Raw genomic sequence first — 22,090 nt, forward strand, 5'->3', positions numbered from 1 at the left:
CTGGAGTGTCGACCACGAGAGAGGGTGGCTGAGCTGTGAAAGTTCAGGTCGTCTCCACTCACTCTCCTCAAAGAGCCTGTCTTTCCCCAAGACCAGCGCCTGAGGGGGCCTTGGGCCACAAGTCGGATCAGAACACGTCACAACAGCAGGATGAGACAGCAGTGAGACACTCCCTTCTCCTGCAGGCAGAGTGATGGGAGCTGCTCACAGTGGTCAGGCCAGCAGTCGGGCTGCCTGGTTCCTGCTGAGACCTGCTGGGGCTCGGCCCAGTCTGCTCGGAGGACTTGTTTACTCCCCTGGATGTGGTCCAGTAACACCGCAGCGCTTCGTGCTGAAATCAGAGCTAAATTTAGGTTGTGGTTCTAGCTCCCTCGATGGAGGCCTACAGCACTGGCAGCCTGTGCTGTGACAAACTCCAGTGTCTGACTCATCGTCCCGGGACACAGGCACACAGAGGAGAGGACAGAGGAAGAACTGTCAGGACACAGGGAGGGAGGAGAGGACAGAGGAAGAACTGTCAAGACACAGGGAGAGAGGAGAGGACAGAGCCATTCTCAGGACACAGGGAGAGAAGAGAGGAGAGGACAGAGCTATTCTCAGGACACAGGGAGAGAAGAGAGGAGAGGACAGAGCTATTCTCAGGACACAGGGAGAGAAGAGAGGAGAGGACAGAGGAAGAACTGTCAAGACACAGAGAGAGAGGAGAGTACAGAGCCATTCTCAGGACACAGGGAGAGAGGAGAGGACAGAGGAAGAACTGTCTGGACCCAGGGAAAGAGGAGAGGAGAGGGCCGCTGTCAGGACACGGAGGGAGGAGAGGAGAGGACAGAGGAAGAACTGTCAGGACACAGGGAGAGAGGAGAGGACAGAGGAAGAACTGTCAGGACACAGGGAGAGAGGAGAGGACAGAGGAAGAACTGTCAGGACACAGGGAGAGAGGAGAGGACAGAGGAAGAACTGTCAGGACACAGGGAGAGAGGACAGAGCCGCTGTCAGGAGAGAGAGAATGAGCCCTGTGCCTACACTGAGACGATGGGAGGCTATCATGTGCCAATGCGGGGTGCCGACTGCTGGCTGCTGACTCAGGGTAAAAGGTCGCAGAGCTTCTCCCTGGATCACTGGCTAAACCACACTACAGCATGAACAGATGGCCTCTGTCTCTCCCAGAGCACCGAATCCTCACGCACCACCCCCCAGCCCCAGCCCTGCACAGGGACACAGAGCTGGCAGCTGGACAACAGGCTCAGTGGCGGTTCTGCTTAACGACTGAAAGAGAGCCCTGATTACAGCACAGCTCTGACATGCGACTCCACTGCTTAGCCAGAGTAGCAGAACTCTGGGCCGAAGACCTAGAGGTTACCAGGTTGCCAGGAGACCAATCACACCCAGTGACAGACACCCCCCAGTATCTCCTTCTGTGAGACGAGAGGCCTCCACCTCCTGGCTCAGGGCCCAGGACACACAGAGCACTCTTCCCGCAGGGAATATCTTCTTGTTCACAATGAAAACAACAACAACAACAACAACAACGTTTATAGACATCCTGCAAAAACTAAGACTTGAACAACAGATATTCCGCTTTTTGTTTTCTGCTGCTCCTGTTAAAATAAACGCCCCCTAGTGGAAACAGTGAAATAGTGTTAAAGCTCTAAACTGAGGACTTCAGATCCAGTGAGACAGTGATTCCGTTACACAGCAGACTAAAGACTAAAATCCCAGACATCACCAGTGTCCTTATCATACATCAGAGTTTATTGGTTCACCTTGACACAAAGACTACAGCAGCTCAGGTTTCTTAAGGGAATGTCGATAGGAAATTCTTTGTTTATCCTTTATATATTCATTTAAATCATTATATAATGTCACATCATACAGCCGATATAAATCAACAGAATAATCACACAGGATGTCCTGCTGGGAGATGCAGGCGGGAGAATATTTTAGAGGCTGAAGTCACGGCACTACAGGATAGCTACCAGAGAACTGACAGTAACGCAGGACGATGTGTTTCTTGGGGTTCAGCTCCAGCTGTACTGAACAGAAGGCTTGAAGAGCCAGACTGCACCCCCCCTCAGCCTGTTCTCACCTACAGGAATAGCAGCCCCCAGGCACTGCAGGCGGATCTGCCTTCCTGCCCACTGTACACGAACAGGAAAAGCAACCACTCTTGGAACTCCACTTCAAATTCAAAATAAATACACGGCTACAGACAGGAAATGAAGGGGCAGCCCCTGGGGTCGGCCCCGGGTGCGAGCCAGAGGACAGCTCTGTGTGCAGGCGTCTCTCTACATCTGCACCGCTGGTAGGGAGGATCTACAGGAAGGAGCCGTCCAGCACAGCTGCAGTGCAGATCAGGGCTCTGGGCTGGTAATCACCTCTGATTTAACTGACCAATTACCACCCAATTATCTAACTAATGGATCAATTACTGAATTAGACAATGTCCGTAGTTGCTTGCTGGTTCAGGGACTGTGAGGCCCAGGGCTGACCAGTGGTGATAGCTCAAGCCCTTCAGCCCAGATCACTGGTGCACCTGGACTGAGGCTGCGGTGCATCACTGGTCAGTGTGCGCGGTGACCAGCCTCTGCTCCAACACATGCACACTTCCTATCAGCCGGATCAATCGATTGGCGGAGGGGTCCTGTCAGCAGGGAGTACTGGCTGGATTACCGGAGGAGTAGCCTCCTCCCCATGCAGAGGCACAGCCCTGCAGGGCTCACAGACACGAGCCGCAGACATGACTGAGACAAGGAGGCATCGACTGACTCAGTCAAGTCATTAAGACATCAGGGCCAGAGGGAGACCTGGACAGGCTGTGGCTCCTGGCCAGCACACCAACGGCAGGAGGCCAGGAGTGGGGGAACGGAAAACAGACAGCGAGCTGACACCCGAATCGAACATGGGAACGAACAATAACAATCTGAAATCAAGACATTGGAGAGTCCCGCCTGGGGGCCGAGAGGGGGGCGTCAGGAATGCCTGCGAGAGTGTGGCCTTGGAGGGGAGACGGGAAGGAGAGGAGAGCAAGGAGAGGGGCAAGGCATTAGCATGGATTCCTTCAGTCTTCAGCGACTCCTCTCCTGGGGTGGGGGCGAGGCGTGGGGTCTTCAGGACACCTCTGAGAACGTCAGCTTGATCTCGTCCAGAATATGACCAAGGAGAGACGACTCGTCACACTTCGCATCGATGGACACGCTCTTGTCCCCCTGGGGAGAGAGAGATGTGAGGACCAGTCCAGCGGCAGGCTGTGCGCAGAGCTGCCAGTCCAGAGTTTCGTCACTGCTTCACTCCTCCACACGGGCAGCTCTCCGGGTGCAAAGTCTGGAAACTGCTCATTCACACCAGTGAAGTAAATAATGGATTCAAATGCAGCCCACAATAAAAATGGGGAGCTGATATCTGCACACCATTGTCAGCTGCCTGTACAGAGCGTAGATTAAGATGAGTACCGACAAATACAGCCTGGATTCTCACCGTTTTGACGAGCAGACAGACATGATGTCCCTGGACAGACCGACTGTACATCGATGCACAGGAGTTGATCCTCTCCACCACTGAAAAACACACATGCACTCGTGGTCACTAGGGTCAGCAGGACGGGACACTCCCTTTCCCCCCAGACCCCTCTGCCCTCTCCTCCCTGTACCTGAGAAATGGTGATGGAAGCAGATCTTGGCCAGCAGGTGGTGGAAGGGCATGCTGATGTCGTCCAGCCTGAGAGAGCTCACCTTCAGATCCCCGGACTCCAGCAGCTTTGCGAAGGCATCACTGCCACAGACAACACAAGCACTGCCTTTTAGCCAGAGAGCCCCCCAACACACTGCGCCGCGCCAGAGAGCCCCCCCACACACACTGCGCTGTGCCGCGCCGCGCCAGGGAGCCCCACACACACTGCGCTGCGCCAGGGAGCCCCACACACACTGCGCTGCGCCAGGGAGCCCCCCCCCCACACACACACACACAGTGTTGCGCCAGGGAGCCCTACACACACGCAGGGAGCATTCAGACACGGCGGCAGTGAGCTCACCTGTAGCAGGGTGTAGTGATCAGGTAGGAAGTGCAGGTGAAATGCAGTTTGAAGTCCAGTTTCTCATGGGTTGACCCCTCCTCCGACTGCCAGGAGAAAACCGCAGTCAGGACACACACTACCACACCAGGCCTGAACTGCAGGCCCAGAGAGGCGCTCACTCTGTTACCTTGACGATGAAGGTGAGGGTTCCTTTCAGCTTCTGCGGCATGATGATGCTCTGCACCGTAAAGACGAACCGTGCCTCGTTGGACACACCTGCAGGGCGGACAGGAATGACCAGTGCTCTTCATTAACCAATTATGCTTCAATTCCAAACCACCAATTAGTTTGCCCATTTCTTGCTTACCTTTGTCTATTAAACCCCAAATCTTATCACTCCCAATACCTCCCCTCACCAGGTAGGGCAGACCCCTCCCCCTCTCCCTCTCTCCTCACCAGGTGGCAGCTGGAAGGGCACTGCGATGCCGTCGTGTGGTCCTGCCCCCTCGGGCCGCTGCAGGCGCGTGTTGAGGGAGTCCAGCACGTTGAACTCCATGGCCTTCAGCACACTGCTGCTCCTGTTCTCGAAGATCACCGACACCACCACCTGGCTGCCCTCCTGCAGGCTGCCCTGGACATCGTACACCTGACACGAGACAGCAGCATCACCACCAGCATTGGAACAGGCAGCCCTGGACCACACTCCTGAGGCTACACAGCACCACACAAACGCGAACGCAAGGAACACACACACCACACTCCTCACCAGGCAAAGAAGGAGAGCTGGCTACACAAACACACCAACCGCATGGCACACATCTCAGAAACACCAACCAGGAGGCACCTCACACAGCACTGCAAACCAATCTGATCGCAGTCAGCACAAGCGAGTGTCTTAGAAACGCCAGCAACAGGTGGGAGAATCGCAAAGCAGGCAGAGACGGGCAGTCCCAAAGCCCAGGCAGTAAGGGTGCTGTGTGGGAACAGACACACACACCCCACCCCGTCGCAGGAGGGGCTTCACTAGTGCTCCACAGGACGGCCATGAAACGTCCCGTCTGCACCACCACCTGCTAGCAGATCTAGAGTGACCATCCCCCACAGGTCATCTACAGGAGAGCTGTCCCATACACTTCAGCTCCCCAGTAAACCTCACACACCCCAGCGTGCACAGCCCCTCCCCGGCCCATACCTGCTCACTCTCCTCCTTCATCTTGAGCGAGACAGGAAGCACAGAGACACAGGCATCAGCAACACAACAGCAGAGGGCTGCCAGCTCTCTGCCCACCTGAACCAGCAGGTGGCCCACTCCCGCCTGGACCAGAATTTACCAAACTGGTCCAGAAAATAAAACGTCCAGTCAGTATAGTGACTAGGAACACTGCTACAGGATGTGGGGCGTTAAGCCTGGTGTACTGACTAAATTCCATTCTTGGGCTGAACAACTGAGTTTCCCCTTCATTCACCTGGAGCAGCGCACCTCTGAGAGAGGGGCTGCCCTATCAGTAGTGTATAAACTGGTTCCCCTCTGGTATGTAAAGAGCTTTGGGATGAACAATGTTAAAAATAAATGCACTTAAATAATTACATCCTTTTCATTTCAACATCTATGGACTCCGAATTCCTGAATACACCAGGACTGATCGGGGTGGCTCACTCCCAGTGGTCTGACCGGCCTGAGAGGCAGGACTGCTCCCCCCCGCCCCACACTCACCATCTTGATGTAGGCGTTCTCCCCCAGGACAGTGTAGTTGGACATGGGCTGCGCCAGGAGAAAACAGCAGAGGGTGAGAGGCTGAGACCCGTGAGAGCCCCCACAGTTCCCAGACCCGCGCGGAGCCCACGGAAACACTGACCGGAAGGGGCTCCTCCTCCTCCTCCAAAGTGCCGTTCTGCACCGAATCTGCCGCCTGCTGCTTCTTCCTCGACTTCTTCTCCTCCTTCTCCTTCTTCTTCTTCTTGTGTTTGGAGGATTTCTGGATGACAGAAGGGAGTCAAAACAAAACTTCACTGCACAGCTGCCGCACAGCCCCGCCCCACACCGCCCAGCTGGGGCACAGAGCCCCGCCCCACACTGCACTGTACAGCCCTGTTCTGCCCCACACTGCACTGTACAGCCCTGTTCTGCCCCACACTGCACTGTACAGCCCTGTTCTGCCCCACATCACACTGCACAGCTGGGTCACTCTGAACTGTACAGCCCTCTTCTGCCCCACACTGCACCGCACAGCTGGGTCACTCTGTACTGTACAGCCCTGTTCTGCCCCACATCACACTGCACAGCTGGGTCACTCTTTACTGTACAGCCCTGTTCTGCCCCACATCACACTGCACAGCTGGGTCACTCTGTACTGTACAGCCCTGCTCTGCCCCACACTGCACAGCTGGGTCACTCTGTACTGTACAGCCCTCTTCTGCCCCACATCACACTGCACAGCTGGGTCACTCTGTACTGTACAGCCCTCTTCTGCCCCACATCACACTGCACAGCTGGGTCACTCTGTACTGTACAGCCCTCTTCTGCCCCACATCACACTGCACAGCTGGGTCACTCTGTACTGTACAGCCCTGCTCTGCCCCACACTGCACAGCTGGGTCACTCTGTACTGTACAGCCCTCTTCTGCCCCACATCACACTGCACAGCTGGGTCACTCTGTACTGTACAGCCCTCTTCTGCCCCACATCACACTGCACAGCTGGGTCACTCTGTACTGTACAGCCCTCTTCTGCCCCACATCACACTGCACAGCTGGGTCACTCTGTACTGTACAGCCCTCTTCTGCCCCACATCACACTGCACAGCTGGGTCACTCTGTACTGTACAGCCCTGCTCTGCCCCACACTGCACAGCTGGGTCACTCTGTACTGTACAGCCCTCTTCTGCCCCACATCACACTGCACAGCTGGGTCACTCTGTACTGTACAGCCCTGCTCTGCCCCACACTGCACCACACAGCTGGGTCACTCTGTACTGTACAGCCCTGTTCTGCCCCACATCACACTGCACAGCTGGGTCACTCTGTACTGTACAGCCCTGCTCTGCCCCACACTGCACCGCACAGCTGGGTCACAGCGCCCCACATCACACTGCACAGCTGGGTCACTCTGTACTGTACAGCCCTGCTCTGCCCCACACTGCACCACACAGCTGGGTCACTCTATACTGTACAGCCCTGTTCTGCCCCACACTGCACCGCACAGCTGGGTCACTCTGTACTGTACAGCCCTGTTCTGTGTCCAAGACCCATGTACATAAGACTCACTCTGTCTTCGGGTTCTGTCTCCTTGGGCTCCTCAGGTTCAGATACTTGGGCTGCAACTGGCGGCTGGGCCTGTGAGAACAGAGTCAATAACCAGGGTCAGTCTCACACACTGCAGTGCCAGTGCCCAGCCCCACACTGCACAGACTGGACTGCATCCAAGAGCCAGCAGACTTAAGACTGTGTCAGGGCCTGACGCACACTGCAGCGTCAGGCCCTGACAGCTGGATGTGACAGGAACCTGCAAAAACAAAAGTAATTTGAACATGAAGTACACAAAAGAGGAAGAATGCAGAAGTGAATGAGAGAATGACAGATCAGCCCAAAGGAAGCGCTCGGTCCTGTCCGTTTTCCAGGAGAGGGAGAGAGTGACTAACAGGAGACCAAAAGGCAGGGAAGCAGTCAGTCAGCACTGAGCAGTCAAGTACTTTGGAAAAACAGGAGAGACACGGATTCACCTGGAGAGAGAGACAGTTGATCGTGCATAGCCATGTTCACAGAAAAATCAGAACATTTTAAATGAAACCAATTGGATTTGGAAAAAAACAAAACTGGTAAGAGAAGAAACTCACAGCACAGGCCTTCTCCCAGGTAAGTTACTAACTCCTCCCAATGAACCAAACTGAACACCAGAATCTGCTCCTCCAGTGAACCATGACAACCCCCCCGTCAGCTGTGCCACCCACTCAGGTGGATCTGCACAGGGTCTCTGCAGGACCATCTCTCTACTGAGCTCTGTCTCTGAAACCCCTAACACTGAGCCACTGGGTTGCGCTCAGAGCCCCTAAGCCCGACCCTGACAGCTGGGGCTGTGCGCAGGACAGGGCTGGAGGAGGGAAATTAGCCCGAGAGACACAGGAAAGATGAGATCACGAACCCTGAGGGGGAGGGAGTGAGACGAGGGGAAATAAAGGAGCCCAACCTGAGTCTTAGCAGGAACTGGAGCGCTGGAGAGCCAGAAATCCAGGTCAGAGGCCTGCAACAGGAGAGGAGGGAGGGAAAGGGGAAGGAGGGAGAAGGGTGGGTGAGAAAGGAGGCTCCTTACTACAGCCAATATACTAACAAGACTCCTAAGATCATCTGCTTCTTCATCTTATTAGCACTTCATCTCTTACCTAGCAAGACATTCTTTTTGAAATACGCTCCACGTTTCTGTGAAACATGCTAAAGGTAAGAGTGATGAGCGTGATACCTCGGTGGGAGAGGTTTCTGGGGGAGGGGCTGCCACCACTGTGCTCTCTGCTGGTTGGACAGTTTCCTCAGGTGGCTCCACCCCCTCCTCTTTCGAGCGTCGCTTCTTCTTCTTCTCTTTACTCTTCTGCGGAGTAGAATAACCACCAGCATTAACCAGACGAATGGCAGTACAGGGACAAACTAGAAACGGCACCAATGAGACCGAGGAAGTCAGTGGGAGATGAACGAAAGCACACTAACGAACCACTCGACGGGCCTGTGAAGGGACAGACAGGCCAGGTGAGCCACTGAAGATCAATAAACCCAGTTACCCAGCTGAGCCCCCTGAAGTGCCGTTTCATTCAGCTGGAGAGCAGCTTCTCTCTCCCCCAGGCAGCTGTCTCACCCAGGGAAGTGGGTGGCTGCACTTCAATGGGGGGGTGAGGGGGAGCCCCATGTATATTAAGCAGTTTGGGATCCTATGTGATACAAATGCAATTAATGTCTATTTACTAACGAGGGGCCACAGTGTCGTCTCTCCCACCTTCTTCTCTTTCTCCTTCTTCTTCTCCTTCTCCCTCTTGTCCTTCTTGCTCCGCCTCTTCTCCTGCGGGGGGGCCTCCTCTGGCCGCTCCGCCTCGCTGCTGGGGGTCTGGGGGGGCTCATTGGGCCGGTGCGTTCGGACAGGAAGCTTCTCGCTGTCTGCCAGGGGCCTGCAGGGACCAAGAGGGGCCAAGTCACATGAGGAGGGAGGCAGGACAGAGATGGGCTGCAGTACCGAGCCCGCAAGACTGCAGAGCAGAGACTGAATCTGGGTCGGGACACTGGCTGCAGGCTTTGGGATCAAGGGGGCTGAAATCCAGCTCTCTAAAGCCCAAATCCTCTGGCTTCTTTCCACCCTGAGATTTTACCAACTTAATCAGTCACAGCTACTTCCCTCCCTGGGTCAGCAGCACAACTGTGACTATAAAGAGCCTGGAGCCGGGAATGAAAACATTTCTTTCAGTAAACTTGCACTTACAGGAATGCAAAAATGCAAATCACAGATGCATTTTTTGCAGTTGGTAAAACCTGGAGTGGATCACACTGCTGTGCAATTGGAGGCCGACTTGTATTCCAGCCGGCAGAGCATGGCATGAGCACAAGCAGAGACAGGCATCTGCAGAGGCCTGCAAACCAGAGACCCAGCGGGTCACTGTCCTGGGTTTCAGTCCAGCTGATCTCCCTGCTACTCAACTGGTAGCCCAGTGTGTTTCGGTCTGGCCTGGCTGTGAGGTTCAAGACAGCATTTCACAGGTTCAGATCTGCAGCTTAATTTCTGAACTGGAAACCAATGACCAAGATCTAATCAAGCAGGGAAGCAAGATCAATCCAGAGCAAGACTGAAAGCAAGGAGAGGCTGAAGGCTGCAGCCGGCTGGTCCGACTCTCACTCACACAGGCAAGGGCATGCACGGTCTGTCTGTCCACCGGTCCGTTACCCAGTTCTTTAACAAAATTGTAATGAGGGAGATGCTCCTAACTGACATACCAGGGCCAGCAGCACCCAGCTGCACTGCTCCAGCAAGATCTCAGCTCATTCCACTGGAGTCTTCAATTAACAAGGTTTGCTTAATTAGACCCTTGTTGGTCTCTGAAGCAGCAGCAGATGTAGGTACACGTTAATAATTAAGGTCCGCTTGAAACCAAGCTGCTGTAATGGAGGCCATTTCCGAGCAGAAGGAAGATTCACTCAAGCTGCAGCAGCCCAGGTGAGTGTCAGGCCCAGCAGAACCGGAGCCGAATCGGAGCAGCAGGCTCGTCCCGGCCGGTCACTCCGCCCCAAGCCCCCTGCCCCACCCCTAGCTGACCCTGTCCAGCTGAACTCACCTGCGCGGAGCTCCCCCAGGGGCCAGGCTGAGTGCCGGACAGGTGCGTGCACGAGAGAGAGAGACAGAGTGAAGGAGGTCTGCAGACAGGAGACAGTTACAGAGGGCACAGCGGAGAGGCACTTCTGTCCCAGCCTCAGTGGGGATGTACTGAAGACGTGACTACACCCCAGCTGGCCAGGGGGCACAGGGGTCACTTACCTGTCCAGGTCGATGTCCAGAGCTTTGTAAGGGTCATTGGAGTCCTTGTCATCCTCGTCGCTGGGCAAAGCATTCTAGAGAGAGAGGAGGAGAGACAGGAGTCAGTGCCTGGACACCACGGCCATGCCAGCCCTCTCTCCCCCCTCTCCGCACCTCGGGCATCTCCTCGGTGACGATGTCCACGTGGTGTGCGGGCGTGATGTCCTCCTCGCTCTCCGTGTGACCCGACTCCAGCCGCCTGCCCCTGCTCCGCTTCTTCTTCTCCTTCTTCTTCTTCTTCCTCTCCGTCTTCTCCTTCTGCCGGCGCTCCTCCTCCAGCTTCACGTACTGGTCCGACATGGGCAGCCCTGCAGGCGGGACAGAGATGCAGGGCTGAGCCTGGCGGCGAGCAGACCGCTCCGAGCCGGAGCGAGCAGGCGGTCATGCAGATGGGCGTACCTGGCACCTTCAGAGGCACGCTGAGGTCGATCTGCACCACCGGAATGTGGTCGACTCCCGGAGTGTCCTGATAGCCCTGCGCAGACGGACAGTAACAGGTTACAGCCAGGTCCACTGGGCCCTATATACAGCACACTGGCAGGCCCGGCGCTGGCCCCCAGTACGGTACACAGCCCGGTCCGGCGGGCCTGGTGCTGGCCCCCAGTACGGTACACAGCCCGTGTAGGTGACAGGGGTCTCACCTTCTGTGGGGAGGGGGAGCTCTTGATGTAGAAGGGGTTGTTTGCCTGCTCCTGCTTCCTGGCTTCCCTGCGCTGCAAGAGACAGAGCAGAGAGCGACCGGGTCAGAAGGCGCCGTCAGGGTGGGGAGGGCGTGCCAGCGCGGCGGCAGGCAGCATACCCTGGCCAGCTCCTTCTCGTCGATGTCGGCGTGCCGCGGGCGAGCGTGGCGCGTCTCCTCCTCGGTGAAGACGGCACGCGGCTTCTCGTCCTCCGACTCGCTCTCCGACGGCGGCTCGTTGATCCAGGCGTCCAGGTCCAGCCTGGGGAGGGAGAGGGGAGGGCCAGTCAGAGCCCAGCTCACACACAGCGGGGCAGAGAGCCGCACGGGCACAGCTGCCTACTGACCCCTCGGGGATGGGCACCTTCTTCTGGGCTTTGGGCGCCACAGGGTTGAGCTCGCCAGCGAAGAGCGCGCCGACCTCCTCGGCCACGCCCACCTCGCGCTGCTGCAGCTTCTGGATGTACTTCACCAGCTGGAGGACGCAGGAGGCCTGGCGGGACAGACAGCGACAGGCCCTCGTCAGCGCCGGGGGGCATCGGCTCATCCCCACGCCGGGCCACGTTCCCCCCGACCTCACTCACCCTCTCCTGCACCTCCAGGTCGGCGCTTTGCACGAACAGCGGCAGCCTTTCGATCAGCATCTCCGTGGTGGCCGTGGCGGTCTGGCTGTCGCCGGACTCCTCTGCGCGGCGCAGCACGGCGGACAGCAGCTTGGCGGCGTTCTGCACGTAGACGGCCTGGATGTGACCCGGCAGAGTGGACACCTTTGGCCGCAGCATGGCCTCCAGAGTCTGGACTGGATCCTCCAGGTGTCTGGGAGGGACAGGAGAAGGAGGGGGTCAATATGTGTTGGCGCTGGCGGCCACCGCCGCTGCCCCCCGCATCCACTGCCCCGCACGTACTCGGAGAACTCGCCGCAGATCCAGGCCGCCGCATACAGGACCTCGCAGATGCCGTTGCGCTGGGTGTTGCCGGCCAGCAGGTGGGCGTTGTCCAGCAGGGTGGCCATCTGGGAAACGGCGAAGGCGCGGATGGCCTTGACCCGGATCGCCACGTCCAGCATCTGAGACGCGATCAGGTGGCCGTGGCGTGTGCCCTCGAGCCGAGTCAGCTCCACCAGGATACTGATGTACCTGAGAGACAGAGGGTCCCCTGTTCATGTGTGCCCACAGGTGTGCACTGACCACGCAGGGCCTCACAGAAGCAGTACTAGAGCTTACTAACCACTCAAAGTTTGTGATGTACTGATAGTTGCTCTGGCTGCAGATGTCGATGATCTTGGTCAGTAGCTCGTCCCGGTAGGTTGTGCCCTCCGCCTTGTCCACGTGGAGCATCAGCTTCTTCACGATCTCCATGAGGTTCTTCTTCGACACCTGGACACACACAGGCAGGCAACAGCTCAGTGAAGAGTGCCCTCTGCTCAGTTGTACAAATACAGCGCCCCTGGGGTCACACAGTTTATCAACAGTTTGGAGGGAGATATACCACAGAGCAGGCTGAGCACTGTGTGAAAGGCTCTATACATCAGTACCATGCCATAGAGCAGGCTGAAGACAGCTGTGTGAAAGGCTCTATATCGGTACCATGCAGTAGAGAAGGCTGAGCACTGTCTGAAAGGCGCTATATCATTACCATGCCATAGAGCAGGTCGAGGGCCCGCAGGCGGATGGACTCGTCCTTGTCGTCCAGGCACTGCAGGATCAGGTCCTTGTGCGACTGCACTGACTTGGGGTGAGTCTTGAGGATCTTGGACATGGCCAGCAGACCCAGGTACTTCACTGCAAAACAAACTGCAGCTCTCTCACACAACCAAAACAAGGCTCCCTCAGGATCAGTGCGACCCGTCACCCCAGTGCGCTGCGCCCCCACACCTTGTGGCCTGTCACCCCAGAGAACAGTGCCCTAATACCACTGCGCCGCCAGACCAGCAGACGCACATCTGCACCCACATCGGTACCCAAGAGCCTCACTACTGCCCCCTGCAGGCAGGGCTGCTCTCAGTACGGCCCTTATTTACACTTCAGACTGAGTCTCACTAAACAATGACAAAACACTTTCCCGAGCAGCACACTAATTTAACCTCTAAGAGACTGAAATAGTAACATGACCTCTGTGCACAAGGGATGATTTGTTACGGTGTGTGGTTGTATTAGCAGAGACTTACAGTTCTGGTCCGAATCTTCAATCAGGATCCTCAGCTTCTGTACGCACAGCTGTTTGAGAGAGAGGGGGGAATTGCTGTTACTGTGCTCATTACTGCACACTGAGCAGGCAGGGAGACAGAGAGACGGAGAGACTGAGAGGCCAACAGACCTGGATGCTGGCGCTGTGGTTGGGCATCCCCGATGACAGCGAGATCAGCACTGTGAAAGGGCAGGAAGAGTCAGTAACACAGACTACTAGACACGGTTATTATTGCTTCTGGCCCTTCCCTAGGCAGAGCAACTACCCCACCCCAGCCACACCCAGCCCCATCCGGGCAGCACCCCACCCCCCAGCCCCACCCTGGGCAGCACCCCCGCCCCGCCCCCCAGCCTAGGCTGCTCCCTGCCCCGATACAGAAACAACATTACTCGCAGCGACAGCCCACTGGTCTTGAATAGAAGCACCAGAGCGATGTGTGCAGAACGATGGCAATGAACAGAGCACAGCGAAACACTGACCTGCGATGACAGTGTTCACACACTCGTACAGCAAAGACATGGCCGAGGTACTGAGGGAGAGAGGACAAGAGAAACGAATATTCACTTAATGCTCAGCCATTAATTTTAATAGCTCAAGAGCTATAACTGTCAAACTCGTTGTCCAGGTTTGTCTCACCTGTGAATGAGGTTCGTTAGCGGCTCAATCAGCTTTTTTCCCAAACGAGGCTCCAGCGGGGTAAGAGCACCAAACTGGGGATACGAACACATCTTTCAAAGACCTGGCAGACCCCTGACCCCTGACCCCCAACCCCCAACATCCTCTCACCCTCCCCGATCCCCCTCCAGTCTCCCGCAGACCCCCGATCCCCCCCAGCCCCCAGCAGCAGGGGCAGCGCAGCCCAGCTGACTGACCAGCTTGATGATCTTGATGAGGACCCAGTTGTTGGTGGAGGATGTCATCAGTTTGAAGAAGAGGGGCGCCAGTGACAGGTAGTTTTTGGGGTTCCTTCTGGCCAGCTCACAGATCACGTTGACAGCTGCAGACTGCACCCCTGTCAGAGGAGATGGACTGCACAGTGAGCATGCAAATGCACAGCACCCACACTTAATTCCAGATTTGCATTGCTGTACTTTTGGACAAAGAACATCACACTGCAGCTCATGTCATGAGAGAATGAGACGCAGTAAAATCTCACTCTAGGACACATCTTCCCACCCTGCATGCACACCCCAGCTCCCCAACCCCACCCCGCCACCTCTCTCGGCAGGACTGACCAGGATCAGGGTCCTCAAGCTTCTCCTTGAGTCGGGGGAAGGCGGGGCGCAGTGACTCGGGGTACTTCAGGAACACCTTGTACATGATCAGCACTGCCTTCTTACGGATATAGGGCTTGGTGTGGGACATCTGGAGCATAGAGAGAAATGGGTTACTCTTGGGACCACTGTACATCTCCTGCTGCTCCGCAACCACCAAAAACACCTGCTCAGTACAGCCGATACTGCTGCAGCTCTCACAGGCAGGACAACAGTGTCTCTGCAGGTGTCTTACCAGTGTCATGATGTCATTAGCCAGGTCGCGGGCGAGGTCAGGGGTCACGAAGCAGGACAGGCCGGTCAGTGCCACGCCGGTGTCGTACTGGTTGGGACTGCTGAGATCCTGAGGGAGACAGACAGACCAGGCTTCAAAAACAGTGCTAGAGCCACGCATGTGCATGCAGACAGAGGGGGAGACAGGGATCACCTTGCGGATCTGATTGGTGGTCAGCATGATGACGTCAGTCCCCTCGTGGAAACACTGGGATGCAGCCAAGTAGCCTATCCTCTGGGCACGGCAGAGACAGAGAAGGAGTGTTACACAGTTCGTCTTTGTAATTTCAGCATTAAAAGGAATTGCACTGGAGGTTAAGTCAGGGGGCATGAGGATATCCTCACCTTGTAGGTGAATTTGGAAGAGCTCATCACCTCCACAATGTTGAAGGCAGCCCAGCTGACATCATAACCCAGCATCTGCAACTGTGGGCAAAACAGACAAGGAACTTGTACGCAATATAAGAAGTCAATATCAGTGTGAGTGTGAACAGTGAACAGTCTCCTGCAGCAGCGTGTTAGTGCAAGTGTGAACAGTGAGCACTCTCCTGCAGCAGCGTGTTAGTGCAAGTATGAACAGTGAACACTCTTGATATAGGCTGAGGTAGATGACAAATGAGGTCTCTCTAAGTATCTACCAAACTAGTGTTAATATTTAAACTTCCTGGACCTTCAAACTTTGGAGGTTCACTTCGTTGTGCTGGGTAAACACTGATCAAAATAATATTCTGGTTTAACTTAATTAAATTCTGGTAAAATGATTAAATCTGCATCAACAGTCCAGAAAGACACCATATAAGATCAGATCAAGACAGAGAAAGGGGGGAAAGAAAAGGAGAAAAGGGAAAGAGACAAGAGAGGAAGACAGGAGAGGAACTTGAAGTTAGTTAGAGTTCCTGATTTGAATCATCTGAAAAGACCTGATTGGAGCTAAGTGTTTGAACCTTGCTAAAGAGAACTTGCAATTCTGAGTTCTTAGGGAAGTTGGATTTCCTGAGTGAAGAATGCCTCAGTTAAAAACAACCTTTCCTGCTTTGTGGTGTATTTTTAGAATAGGGAGATAAGCTCATACTTCTTATGTGGTATCAAGGTTTGCAGAGAGAGATTTAATTGAAGGCTGTATTGCATTTAGTTTAGAAGGCAGCTTATCTCTTCATTTGGCCTTTTTACGTATTATTTAAGAGTCAAATACTTGGTACCACTCTATGTTTTTCTGGGTGGTCTAGACAAAGGCCTCTGAAATGCTTTATATGTACATACTGTATACATATACAGACTTGTGTGTTGTATGTTTATGTTGTGTGTAGTGTGGTATTTGTCACTGGCATTGTAAATAAATATTTGTTTAACCAAGTGAATTAACTCTTTTCAACAAGGTTGTGCCAGAGAACAAAGAAATCACCTGCCTCTAATCATACCAACTGCCTGGGTATACAGTATTCTTGGAGAAAACCTTACAAGTTGAGCATTATGATTACTTTAGTTACTGACTAATTCGCTCTGTCAGTCCCTGATTTTTCCACTTTCGTAACACTCTCCTGCAGCAGCGCGTCGGTGTGAGTGCGAACAGGCTCCTGCAGCAGCGCGTCGGTGCGAGTGCGAACAGGCTCCTGCGAACAGGCTCCTGCAGCAGCGCGTCGGTGTGAGTGCGAACAGGCTCCTGCGAACAGGCTCCTGCAGCAGCGCGTCAGTGCGAGTGCGAACAGGCTCCTGCAGCAGCGCGTCAGTGCGAGTGCGAACAGGCTCCTGCAGCAGCGCGTCAGTGCGAGTGCGAACAGGCTCCTGCAGCAGCGCGTCAGTGCGAGTGCGAACAGGCTCCTGCAGCAGCGCGTCGGTTTGAGTGCGAACAGGCTCCTGCAGCAGCGCGTCTGTGCGAGTGCGAACAGGCTCCTGCAGCAGCGCGTCGGTGTGAGTGCGAACAGGCTCCTGCAGCAGCGCGTCGGTGCGAGTGCGAACAGGCTCCTGCAGCAGCGCGTCGGTGCGAGTGCGAACAGGCTCCTGCAGCAGTGTCAGTGCCAGTGCGAACAGGTTCCTGCAGCAGCGCGTCGGTGCGAGTGCGAATAGGCTCCTGCAGCAGCGCGTCGGTGCGAGTGCGAACAGGCTCCTGCAGCAGCGCGTCGGTGCGAGTGCGAACAGGCTCCTGCAGCAGTGTCAGTGCGAGTGCGAACAGGCTCCTGCAGCAGTGCCAGTGCGAGTGCGAACAGGCTCCTGCAGCAGTGTCAGTGCCAGTGCGAACAGGCTCCTGCAGCAGCGCGTCGGTGCGAGTGCGAATAGGCTCCTGCAGCAGCGCGTCGGTGTGAGTGCGAACAGGCTCCTGCAGCAGCGCGTCGGTGCGAGTGCGAACAGGCTCCTGCAGCAGCGCGTCGGTGCGAGTGCGAACAGGCTCCTGCAGCAGCGCGTCGGTGCGAGTGCGAACAGGCTCCTGCAGCAGTGTCAGTGCGAGTGCGAACAGGCTCCTGCAGCAGCGCGTCGGTGCGAGTGCGAACAGGCTCCTGCAGCAGCGCGTCGGTGCGAGTGCGAACAGGCTCCTGCAGCAGCGCGTCGGTGCGAGTGCGAACAGGCTCCTGCAGCAGCGCGTCGGTGCGAGTGCGAACAGGCTCCTGCAGCAGTGTCAGTGCGAGTGCGAACAGGCTCCTGCAGCAGCGCGTCAGTGCGAGTGCAAATAGGCTCCTGCAGCAGCGCGTCGGTGCGAGTGCGAACAGGCTCCTGCAGCAGCGCGTCGGTGCGAGTGCGAACAGGCTCCTGCAGCAGCGCGTCGGTGCGAGTGCGAACAGGCTCCTGCAGCAGTGTCAGTGCGAGTGCGAACAGGCTCCTGCAGCAGTGCCAGTGCCAGTGCGAACAGGCTCCTGCAGCAGTGTCAGTGCCAGTGCGAACAGGCTCCTGCAGCAGCGCGTCGGTGCGAGTGCGAATAGGCTCCTGCAGCAGCGCGTCGGTGTGAGTGCGAACAGGCTCCTGCAGCAGCGCGTCGGTGCGAGTGCGAACAGGCTCCTGCAGCAGTGTCAGTGCGAGTGCGAACAGGCTCCTGCAGCAGCGCGTCGGTGTGAGTGCGAACAGGCTCCTGCAGCAGCGCGTCGGTGTGAGTGCGAACAGGCTCCTGCAGCAGCGCGTCGGTGTGAGTGCGAACAGTGAGAAACAGTGTCAGTGTCTCTCTTACGTAGGTCAGCTTGCACACAGCATTGGCCTTGACTGCGATGTTGTCCTGCTTGAGCTCCTGCTTGATCTCATCAATACAGGTGGAGATGTACTTGGCCTGCAGACAGAGAGACGGGAGGGAGACAGTCAGTCAGGGCAGGACACTGCACTCCACACTCTGCTGAAGTCACCGTGTTACACGCTGCAGCCTCTGTGCCATTCTGAGGACAAGCAGCGGAGCCACAGCGGCAACGCAGACAGAAAAAACGGACAGAGACAAGCACAGAGCTAGCTGTACCCATCCCAGATCGCAGCTCTTTCTCAGTTACAGTCACAGAAATTACTGCTGCCCTCCTGCTGTGCTTTACTTAGACAGGGTTAATCACATCATGCAGATGTTTAAAAATTGGCTCTGTCTTTCAAAGGAAAAAACAGGCTTATTCACACCACATTTTACAGTATAGGCAGACCCTCAGTGCACAGCAGTCTCATCCACTCCAGATTGTGGTGTTACCAGACACCCAGGGCACAGCAGTCTGATCCACTCCAGGTTTTAGCATTGTCACACTTGGATTAGAAGGGCTGATCAGTCGTCAGAGCCTGCAGCCTCTGTTTTAGCCACTGTCACAGGGGAGATGTGTGCTGTTAATACTGTCATGTGTCTCCAGTCATGAGACTGACAGGGAGACAGAAGAGTGTGAGAAAGGGAGAGCGAGTGATAACTGCTGGACAGGACAGTCTGACCAGGACACTGCTCTGTGGTTTTAGACTACAGGACAGTGCATGATATAAACTGCACAGACAGGGCACATATATACTGCCAGCAGCCATATCACCCTTCAACTCACAACTGGCAACCCACTGAAGCTAAGCAGGTGTGAGCCTGGTCAGTACCTGAATGGGAGACCTCCTGGGAAAAACTAAGGCTGCTGCTGGAAGAGGTGTTAGTGTGACCAGCAGGGGGCGCTCACCCTGCAGTCCATGTGGGTCTTAATGCCCCAGTATAGTGACAGGGACACTATAGTGGGGCACTATACTGTAAAAAGGCACTGTCCTTCGAATGAGAAGTAAAACCAAGGTCCTGACTCTCTATGGTCTTTAAAAATCCCAGTGTGTTTCTCCAAAAGAGTAGGGGTGTAACCCGGGTTGTCCTGGCCAAATTTCCCCCAGACCTTTACTAATCATGGCCTCAGTTCTCTGAACTATCTTCATCACTCTGATCTCCTCCCCACTGAGAGCTGGTGTGTGAGGAGCGTTCTGGCGCATCATCCAGGTGGGGCTGCACATTGGTGGGTGTGGAGCGATCCCAATTACCTGTAAAGCGCTTTGAGTGGAGTGTCCAGAAAAGCGCTATATAAGTGTAAGCAATTATTATCATTATAATTATTATATTTCGCTATGATGCCACAGAAGAACAAAGAAAAGGAATTTCAGACCAGAAGCTCAGTTAACCGAGTTCCCTGTCCTCCCCCTGTCCACAGGAGTGCCGATCGTAGTTACAGTTCTACCCAACAGCCATAAATATTTCAGCGTCTCCACGGTAACAGACACGCGATCCCCCTGCCCAGAGCTCAGGTGATGCGCGGTCCTCCTCACCTGGGGAGCACAGCCAGCCTGCACGGATCGCTGGCCCACGAGCCGCCCTGTACTGCCCCCCTCGTGTGGCTGGTGCACAGGACAGCTAGAGGAGCTGGACAAGCCCGACACCTCCTCCAGAGTAACAGCAGTCCCTGGACAACTGCACGGGCACCAATATGGGACCTGTCGGCTTCCCTCAGCACTCAGCTGCTTGTCCTCTAACAAACCAGGATTGTATCTCAGCACACCACAGCCTGGTGACATCTTTCGCCAGTCCGGGAACCCGAGTCTGAGTCTCCACTCTCAAACAGGCCATGTTGTGAGGGAACAGGCCAGGCAGTGATGGAACAGCTGTCAGAACACATAACCTCACAGTATCACTGACCCCGTTAATCGATTAAACAGTTACGTTAACCGTTAGATGATCCTAGTCCACTACACTGCAGAGCGTTGCCAAGAGCACCCAGACACACCCAGACCCCGGCTATACTCAAGACACTGGCTGAGAACGAACTCCAGTGAAGAAAGAAGCCAGAGAACACAGCGCCCAGACACTGGCAGGACCAACACACTCAGCCGCTGGGGGTTCAGAGCTGGAGTTTGGGGGTGACTGAAGAGGGGTTTGGGGTATGCGAGGGGCAGATCAGATATTTTAGCATAAGTGTGGGTGGATTGCCAACATCTGGGGTGTACATCCTCCATAGGATTCACAGTGCTTAACAAAGGTATTCAAGAATCCAGATCTATAGTGGTACACACACAGTACTGACAGTGGCACAGCACCAGGCACAGACAGTGACACACAGGGACAGAGGGTGTCACAGCATCAGGGTCAGAGAGTGACACACAGGGACAGAGAGTGTCACAGCATCAGGGTCAGAGAGTGACACACAGGGACAGAGAGTGTCACAGCATCAGGGTCAGAGAGTGACACACAGGGACAGACAGCATCACAGAGGGAAAGGATCAGAGAGTGACACACAGGAACGGAGTGTCAGAGAGTGACACAACACATCAGTGTCCGTGACACACAGGGACAGACAGCATCACAGAGGGAAAGGATCAGAGAGTGACACACAGGAACAGAGTGTCAGAGAGTGACACACTGCATCAGGGTCAGTGAATGAATGGGGACCAGGCTGAAGAACAGGTACATAGAGACCCCCGGACCGCCCAGTAGAGGAACAGAGGGGAGCTGCACGGCTGTCCCGGAAAGGCCCTGCAACAGACTCCCAGGACCGGTATTGCTCTTATTCTTGAATATACATGGCTGGCCGACACAGGAGGCTGAGTGTGGGAACGCGTACTGCCATGACGACTACAGCTCCGTCAGTGCCGAACCAGGTGCTGCCGTACCTCCCTGCCTCACCTCTCCCACCAGCGCAGCCCCACCCCGCCGGGCCGGTCGCTCACCCCGGCCCCTGCCCGTCCAGAACCGGGCCCGGAGCGGGGTACGCCCCGACACGCCAGCAGCTGTTAACGCAAAGCAGACGCGTCCTGCACTCGGACCTGTACCGAACCCCGCAGCCCGGCCTACCTCATCCTCCTTGTGATTCCTGATGCCGCGTACGAGGTCCTGGAGGTTTTTATCAAACATCCTATCGATGCTCCCTTTCACCATCTTCAGAGCCATAGCTGCAGCTCCGGGTTTCTTTCTGCGGACAGAGAAAGAGCGGCGAGGTCAGGGGGTAGGAGGACCAAGACAGGCCCGCTGGCTCGTTCACCCAGCCGAAAGAAAAGCTCCCCCAGCGGGCTGAATCTGAGCTCTGGTCCGGGAGAAAGGAGCCACGGCTCAGCTGTACGGTCCCAGGGAGTCTGGCTGCAGACCCAGGGAGAAAATGGCTGACAAAATGGCGGCGGGTCAGCTGACTGGCTGACTGCGTGTGTGCCGCGGGGGGGCTGCGGGGCCCGGCACCTCGGCGCAGTTCCGCCTCCGGCCGCTAGTGGGAGCAGCGCGCAGCCGAGTCCTAACTCAGTCCCTGTCGCTGTCTCCCGGCGGTGGGGGGGCAGTTATTTTGCGGCCGATTCCAACACAACAGTACTACATAACCGTCATCATCAAATAGGTCAGGACACGCAATATTTCCAGAAATGAAGTTTTACATTATTCATGGATGAATTAAACGATTTCCTCAATATATTTTCCGCTACAGCTCTGTCGGAGAAGCGCTTCCCGGCTGGCCCAGTGGAGGGGCTGTGCCTCGCGCTCCTTAATGCCTGTGAGAGCCCTTGGCACGCAAGCTCAATACTACTACTGCTAATAATAATCACCTTTATTACATTGCACCTTTAAAAATATCTTATTTGAGTGCTTTACGGGAAAAGTAAAAAAAAACAGTTAAAAGACGAAAACAATAACGGAAGAGAAATTGAGAAACACGAGATCCCAGCAGATGAAAGGAGCAGACACAGACATT

The 22,090-nt window shown here is 55.5% G+C and overlaps 1 protein-coding gene across 5 annotated transcripts; it reads right to left on the bottom strand.

Annotated features, from left to right (window-relative positions):
• Positions 1-1,729: 1,729 nt before the first annotated feature.
• Positions 1,730-21,596, bottom strand: ap3d1 (adaptor related protein complex 3 subunit delta 1). 5 transcript variants are annotated; one of them, XM_069186193.1, is made up of 35 exons: positions 21,211-21,595; positions 18,118-18,213; positions 15,309-15,389; positions 15,118-15,198; positions 14,926-15,033; positions 14,652-14,781; positions 14,289-14,428; positions 14,053-14,126; positions 13,896-13,945; positions 13,546-13,595; positions 13,397-13,445; positions 12,865-13,010; positions 12,457-12,605; positions 12,135-12,365; positions 11,814-12,045; positions 11,577-11,722; positions 11,350-11,491; positions 11,192-11,263; positions 10,950-11,025; positions 10,665-10,858; positions 10,512-10,585; positions 10,312-10,338; positions 8,988-9,156; positions 8,463-8,588; positions 8,193-8,246; positions 7,274-7,342; positions 5,866-5,985; positions 5,724-5,771; positions 5,202-5,222; positions 4,466-4,655; positions 4,197-4,285; positions 4,028-4,113; positions 3,647-3,768; positions 3,475-3,554; positions 1,730-3,206 (listed from the first exon to the last, which is right to left on the bottom strand). In XM_069186193.1, exons 1-35 carry the CDS (start codon positions 21,304-21,306, stop codon positions 3,108-3,110), a joined length of 3,717 nt encoding a protein of 1,238 aa, XP_069042294.1. In that variant the 5' UTR covers positions 21,307-21,595; the 3' UTR covers positions 1,730-3,107. The 5 variants fall into 5 exon arrangements, with proteins under 5 accessions (XP_069042294.1, XP_069042297.1, XP_069042295.1 ...); XM_069186196.1 differs by lacking the exon at positions 8,193-8,246 and having other exon boundaries at positions 21,211-21,596; XM_069186194.1 differs by lacking the exon at positions 5,202-5,222 and having other exon boundaries at positions 21,211-21,594.
• Between the last annotated feature and the right edge of the window lie 494 nt (positions 21,597-22,090).

This window comes from Lepisosteus oculatus, chromosome 29 (genome assembly GCF_040954835.1).
Source record: "Lepisosteus oculatus isolate fLepOcu1 chromosome 29, fLepOcu1.hap2, whole genome shotgun sequence".
NCBI classification, from domain to species: Eukaryota; Metazoa; Chordata; class Actinopteri; order Semionotiformes; family Lepisosteidae; genus Lepisosteus; species Lepisosteus oculatus.

Coding starts and splice junctions, on each gene's coding strand:
- ap3d1 (XM_069186193.1), bottom strand. CDS start 21,306: ATGGCTCTGAAGATGGTGAAAGGGAGCATCGATAGGATGTTTGATAAA. Junction 14,429..14,651: donor GCTTGAGGACCCTGATCCTG/GTCAGTCCTGCC, acceptor CTCCTCTGACAG/GGGTGCAGTCTGCAGCTGTC. Junction 11,264..11,349: donor ACGAGAAGGAGCTGGCCAGG/GTATGCTGCCTG, acceptor TGTCTCTTGCAG/CGCAGGGAAGCCAGGAAGCA.